The following is a 7,333-nucleotide window of genomic DNA, read 5'->3' on the forward strand; positions in this document are numbered from 1 at the left end:
ATGGTGACAGATCTAGATTTTCAGCCCAAACAACATGTAGCCCTGTATTCATTACACTGAATTACGTATGTGGGGAATGGGGGTGAACAGCAGAAGCACCTTCATACTCTGTTAGTGAGACAGGGTAAGTTTGTTTTGATTTTGCTTCTTGAACTGGTTTTTAAGATTTAGTCTTTGTCCTGAAAGTGTCCTGCTGTTGTGAACAGCAATAGCAGCAGCAACAGGAAATTGTTAGAGACTAAAGAGGTCAACTTGATGCCATGGTGGATTGAAACGTCTCTTTTGGAAGTCCTAATTTATCCCCAGTGCCATCAGGCTGAAGTGTTAGATTCTTGAATTTCCCGGAGTGAGGGTTGGGGATTTTTTGAGCTTGACTGGGGGGTGGAAGGGGGTTGGTTTGTTTTTTAGTGGAATGTGTGTCCTGCCCTGCCCTGTTAAACCAGAGATTAAGATTAAATGCCTTTAAACTAGTGACAGTTATTCTCAGGTATCTGGGAATTGATGAAAAAACATGTGCAGCCAGGCAAGAGTTCAAGCCTAACTGTAGTGAGAACTTGCTGGAGTTACTCAGTTTTATTTGTCTATAGCTCCATGCATTAAATTTTGCCTTTTTTTTTTAAAAAAAAAGGGGGGCAAAAAAGCAACACCCAAACCAAATACACACTATTGAAAAAAATGTTTAGTGCTTGAATAATTATACTTAAAATCAATATTATGAGAAAAATGAATTGAATGATCAAGGACCTACATGTTTACTGTTCAAGACATACACTTGAACCTGTTCCCAGTAGTTGCTTGAGTGCATAAATGTAAGTGTACTCCAGCAGCTTCCCATGCTGAGGATGCTGCCAATAATAACAAATGATTGAGCTGAACTGAAATACCAAATGTCTTTCCCTTTTTCTACCTTTCCTCTTCATGGCTTCACTGTAGAGGCTTGAAAAGGGTTGTGCCACAAGACAGAGCAGTATCATGAGAGAATGCAGACCAACGCAGTATTTAGAGTTTACGAAGATAACTTTAACCGCTTATGTACTTTATAAAAAAAGGTATTTCTTATTGAAGGCAGGCAAATTTTCTTTGGGTGTGAAAGGAAGATCAGTTATGAGTGTTATTCATGCAATATCTGTTTCATATTCCAAAATGAAAAATAATACTATGTATTTGTCTGTCTTGTAGCTATTCTGATCCATTATTCTATGAGGAATGCAAAACAGAATATTTGAAGCAAAGAGAAGAATACAGAGCAACTGGAATTAAGAAAAAAAGACAGACGCTTACTTCAAATGTGTAGTTAAAACTTAATGAACTTTTCAGATTTTATATCCAACTTTGGTTTGACTTGATTTAAACAGACTTCAATCATCTGTACCCATCTGTGTGGAATTTAACTGAAATACACAAAATGCGATGAACGGAGAATAAAATAATCTCTGAACTTAAAAGTCAATTTTTTTTATTTTCTGTAATTAAAGCTATAAAGCATGCTGTCACAGTTTGCAAGAGAAGTTGCAAAGGTCCTTGCCTCTGTCTGGACTTGAGATTTTGAAACCAATTTACAAATGGCCTTTTGGAATTTAAAGCTTGCGTCTAGTTATGTGTGGCAGGCTTCATAAAAACTCAAGGGTGAATAATTTAAGTTGTATTAACTGATCACAAATTGGGTATACATTAAAATTGGGTCTATTTGTCATCTGAAGCTGAGGGTGTATGGAGATGCTCTTGATGCTCTTACTGGAAGAGAAAGGTGGCAAATGCAGAAGAGAAGGGCTTCTTGGACCGATTTGATTTATCTTTTTCATGAAAATGTTGAGTCATACGAGAGCCTGATAGTACTTTTTGCCTACGCTGTGACTCATTTTTAAGTCTACGTTGTCAGAAGAGATGGATGCCCCATGCCCAGGTGTGGCCCAGACTGACTGTTTCGACTCTAGAGGAAAAAGTCATCTGACCTAGACCTTCCCTGAGCGTGGGAGAAGGCGCGCTGAAGGCAAAATCATCGAGAGCAGTATCCTCCCCTGCTTTCCTCTTTCAGAAGGAAGATGATTGTATAAGCTTCCACACTTCAGGAGTGAGCGAGTGACCACACTTGCAAAATTATTACGGGTAGAGGTGAGTAAACGGCTAAACTAGGTATGTAAGATGCAGGTCACTTCTTGCAGAAACGAAGGGTAAGCAAGTCCCCATTTAAAAAGGGGCATACAAAGGATCTTTTGTATACGGATACTTGAAGCTGCATAATTGTAGAACTCTCAAATGCATAAACGGCTTCACTAGAGCTAGTCTGTAAACTTTGTATTACTATTTTGGGGTATCATCTTTTGAAGCATTTTGGAAGAAAAAATTTCTTTACAAGTAAGGAAAGGCTGCATTTAGAAAACTTACTCACGTGGTAACTTTAATGCCCCGATTTCACAAAAAAAGATTTTTGCCTGAGTAAATAGTAGGATTTGTTCCTTTTCCCATCAGAACATGCAAAATTTGACTTCTTTATTTTAGTACTGTTTCACCACGAAACACCAGTACTGCTTTAAAGCTATTTGAGTAGGAAATTCAAATCAGACTTTGAGACACATATGTGAAGTACTTAAGTTAACGTTGCAGGTTAGTCCTTGTCCTTTATTCTGTGCCTTTTACTGGAATAATCAATAATAATGTTGCTTCTGCTATTACACAGCAGATCGGCTGGAGGACTAGGGAATGCTTGTGAATGAAAAACTGAAAAGATGTGTAGCATTCTGCCTTGTCAGGCAAACTGCAAAACTAGCCACCTTAAAATAGCTTCTGTGGAATAAAGTTTCCTACACATGTACTTGCTCTTGGCTTCTCGGTTCAAGCATTTTGGAAAACAAAAATATTCCAGATCAGTTAGTGGAAAATTAGTTGTTTCCCTGTATGTATTTAAAAAAGAGGAAACTTAAGGTAGATGGTGAAATGTTTTTTAATGACAGCGACTTGCTCTGTTATCCTACTATGAAAATCTGCTCCGTTTTCAGATTTTCCAAAATCTGCTCTGGAAAGCAAGCCTGGGCGTTTGTAACTTTTGTCAAAAGCACTTCCAAAGAGGATTTGGGCTGGAGTGAGCATTCTCTTAGAAGCAAGTGCTGTGTGCTGCTAGTGGTACATGCCTGTGCCGAGGGCTCACCTGGGTCTCACTCAGGTTCACACCACAGCTGGTGAACACAGACAAGAGCACCAGCCACAGGTTTCTCCTTGTCTGGCTTAGCAGAAAGTGTGTTCAGCAGGTGAGGGGGAACCCCAGTGCATTGACTAGTACTGCTGGTGAGGGATTAGTGCCTGTAGTGGAACAAAGCCCAGTTTAACCTGCAGGTCTTGCTCCCCCACCATTCTATACATGCCTTATGTGAAGGACTGCAACAACTCACTTCTGCACCGATAACCAGGCTCTACTGTCAAGCCTGAAATTGCATGTACTGAATTATTCTGTCAACCATTAATTTCTCTTCACCTGCACTGTTGTGTGTGTAAGGAAGAACTGGGTTATTGCAGCTCCTCCTTTGTGTACACACTTAGAGCTGGGCTTCGCCCTTGGCTCTGGCATCAACTTACTCTGTAATACACCACGGCCTTAATTTGATGTTTCCTAGTTTTGAATTCTTGATTTCACACCTTTCACTTTAATGTTTCGTGCAGTATCCTGTATTTTAATTGCATTTATATCTGTTATTTAAAGTTTAAATGAAAGATGGAGTACCATGAAGTGACAAATTCATACTAGTATAAATTGCTTTTGGTTTTGTTTTTGTCTCAGCTGCAACCTCTGCTTCCTACTCAGGTTAACAGGAAGCAGCCCTTGATTCTAGTCAATGTAAGAAAACATCAGTAGTATTGACAAAGCCTTAAGCTGTGCTTCAGCAGTGAACTGGAAGCTTTTTTGCTACGTGTTGAATCTTCTTTTAAAAAGCACTTCCATTTTGTCAGAAGTTACTCGTGAATGATGAGAGGGTATAGCTCTGAAAGCCTAGCTATCTTCCCCCCTCAGCCCCTCCACCTCCCAGCAAAACAAAACCTGTAACTGCCTGTACTTACTGAGAGTAGCCAGCTACAGGCGATTAGGAAGGGAGCTGACATGGCTGCAGACATGCAGTACTTCACCTAGCCCTCTCCATCTAAGCCAGGGATCGCAACTCTAATTAATGGTCCCTAGATGCTTCTTCGTATGTTTTTTGGTTTTGAAATCAATTCTGCAGGATTCTTATACATTATTTATTCAGGGTAGGAGTAGACAATTGGTGGAATTAATCTAGGTGTGTCTCCAGTGTTTTCAAGTTAGCTTGTTAATATAAAAAGGTTACCTAAGTGCAGAGGCAGGGACTAACTCAAGTAGGTCAGCCAAAGTCTGAAGTGTGGCAATATCGCTAGCCCATCACAGTCAATATTTGCCTAAGTGCCTGATGTTTTCTAACACGTGACCTTAAAAATTACAGTGGCATTACCAAGTGTTTGCAGTTCCAATTTAAGACTGCCTTTTTACAACTAGAAGTTTTCACAAAGTTGTGCGTGGCTTTCACCGCAGCTGTACAACTAGCCTGCACCCCGTGCTTGCCTCCTTTAATGGGAGCCGTGTGCTCAGCCCGTTTAAAACCATCCACTATGTGGCACTATTGATTGACACTGATGGAATGAGGTCTTACAGCTAGAAGACTGATGTGTCACCTAGCACCCTCACACAGTGCAGCAAGGCGTCTGTCACAGGTTCTGCAGCAAAGGGGCCTATCTTTGCCTCTTTGTAGCACTTGGGAGAACTTGGCAAGCGCCCGGGACACCCACATTTTTCAGTTCTGGCTACACTCTTGCAGCGTACTAAAGCTCTCCTCAAACTCCTGAGAGAAGCCCCCTACAAATGTGAAATCTAAAAGGAAGGAAGAAAAGGGTGTCATATACTTACTTTAAAAGTTTGCCTTCATAGAGTGAAATGAAAGATGAGCAGCATTCCGTAACGGCCAGGATTTTCAGAGGAGTGGAACCACCTACCATTGCAGTCTCCAGGTCCTCACCCAGCAATTAATCTGTAAGCTAGAAACCCATTCTGCCTCATATTTAGTACAGCCATACTCTGGTTGAATACAGTTGAAACGTTAAGTGTTCCATCTAGTTAAAAATCAGTTCAGTAACAATAAGCACCTGGTTATTTCTTTCATGCTTCTCCCCTAGATCAAACATCCATACTCAAAACACCATCATCTTACCACTTAATTACTGTATCTTGAATTGTCTTGATGTTTGAACCACTTTGTCTCTTCCATCTTAAAATATAATGAAATAAATTCTACTGGACACTGATCTCAGTTCACATCACAACACATTTACTACAGAGAACGGATTTTTAAAAAAAAAAAAATTGTTCAACTGCTTATCAGACTTGGGAATTTGCAACTCGATTAAAATTAGGGTTTACCTTTAGTGCTGACAATAATAAAAAAAAAATACTTTGGTCCACTGTCTTATGTTCATACAATTGCAAGTAGCACAGCACACCCCCCCCTACAAAAAGGGGCAAAAGCCTGACCCTTAAAGAAACAAAGCAATACACCAAACCCCCAAAAACCCACATGCCTTTTTTGTATTCAAACTACACAAAGCAACAGGGAAACACCTTACTGCTCTGCGACCGCTGTTCTTCACAGGGCCTGTCTGAAGGTCAGAAGAAAATGCAGGTGAGTTGGTCAGGTACCGGAGCTTTTTGCTCTTCCTTTAGCAGTAAGTCTGCTTTACGTCACCAGTATAGTTCATATTATACTTGCATGGGCCTGTGTTAAATTATTTGGAATGGGTATTGTCCTACTGTAACTCCACCATATGTCTAGTACTGCTCTCGTCTTTTTCCAGCTGTAAAAATTTGACCGTGCATCACAGCTAATTTGGGAGTTTGCTTTCTTCAATATGGCTAGTTCACGTAAGAGGAAAACTAATCAGTTGTAAACCCACAAAACTGGCAGGGAGACTTAAAATGATCAGATTTTAAAAATATTTAAAATGAACCAAACAGTGGAAGTTTACAAATGAGTTATTAGAAGTTAGTCCAACTCTCCAAATATCCAAATACATATTCATCAGCTTGCCATATGCTCACTTAAATGTGCAAAGCAACAACCTCCTCCTGCCCCAAAAGCTGTCTTCCATTTCTGTTACATGCAATCAGTGCTTTCCTAAATTAAAAATTGTCAAATGAGTGGGTTGGGTGAAGTTTTAAAAATGTTCAAAGTTTGCATTCCAGTGAATTTTTTTTGTGTGTCATGTAACATACTTATTTGAGGACTTTGGTCCATACTTTATGCAATTTTACGGTTTTATATCACAAATGCATGTGTGCACACAAAACACCAGAACCTCTTTGCTACAGCTACTTCTGCATGTAATTTGCTGTCACTGTGATGAAAAGCTTTCGCTTCTGAAAATGGAAAAAGCACTGTAAGCCACTAGTGGCATGGATTTAAATGACTTTTCCATCCCGAGACAAAATTTGATTGTATGCTTCAGACCAACAGATGCTTCACGAGCCAGCTAGCTCCCAACTGACTTCAAATTCTGGGGACTTCCTTTTCAAATGTTACGGTTTGGCCACAGCAATGAGTGAGTGGATGGGAAATGCTGCCTACAGCAAGCTCTCCGTCATCCTGCCCTCCTCTCTCGGGTATCAGCAGTCCTTCTGAAGCCTCTCTCGGCCAACATCACTGCTCCCTTCTCCAGCACGGGAAGCAGCACAGAAGATATACCACGAGTCAAAGGCAAAGCCCGGAAATTCACAGGCACTGCACAGAGAAGCCTGATTTTAAGAAGTTTCCCTGTCACAGAGGACAAGCCGACCAGGAACCTGTTGACACAAATAGTCAAACCACAGGAACATGCCGTGGCTTAAGGTAACTAAGTCCTTCAGGTTTCAACATGTAGGAGAATGCTTCTCCCAGAATACATCGAAGCAGTCTACAGAGGATGTTTGTTTTTTCCTGAGCAGAGGAGGATGAACCTCAAATAAATTGTTTGTATTTGCAATGACCCTTATACACAATCAAGAAATTAAAGCTGAGTAAAAAATTTTGTGCCAAATACTGAAAGGAGATTTGTAAGTGAAACCGATTTCAAACAAAAATAAATTTATTTAAAATCTTACACAGTAGAATTCCTTCATTGCACAAATCAAAGTATTAATCCCGTTGATGTCTGTTGGATAATACATTACTTAATAAAAAACCTCTGTAATGTTGAGGTGGGGAACCCCCAAAAAGTAAGCTACATTAGAACTAGAGACTATATAGCTTATGCAGCCACATGAGAAATGTTTTCTGCTGCTTTGTTATTACACAGGTAGTTG

General features: G+C 40.1%; 1 protein-coding gene across 2 annotated transcripts in view; it reads left to right on the plus strand.

Moving 5' to 3' along the window:
* The window catches only part of CMC1 (C-X9-C motif containing 1), a 41,856-nt gene extending 34,725 nt beyond the window's left edge, over positions 1 to 7,131 (plus strand). For both annotated transcript variants that reach the window (XM_019474479.1, XM_009288625.2), the window contains one exon: positions 1,180 to 7,131. In XM_019474479.1, the coding sequence (XP_019330024.1) occupies positions 1,180 to 1,294 (115 nt within the window). In that variant the 3' untranslated portion in view covers positions 1,295 to 7,131. The remainder of the gene's footprint in view (positions 1 to 1,179) is intronic.
* The last annotated feature ends 202 nt before the right edge of the window (positions 7,132 to 7,333 follow it).

Source organism: Aptenodytes forsteri, unplaced genomic scaffold (genome assembly GCF_000699145.1).
Source record: "Aptenodytes forsteri isolate BGI_AS27 unplaced genomic scaffold, ASM69914v1 Scaffold9, whole genome shotgun sequence".
In the NCBI taxonomy this organism is placed as follows: domain Eukaryota; kingdom Metazoa; phylum Chordata; class Aves; order Sphenisciformes; family Spheniscidae; genus Aptenodytes; species Aptenodytes forsteri.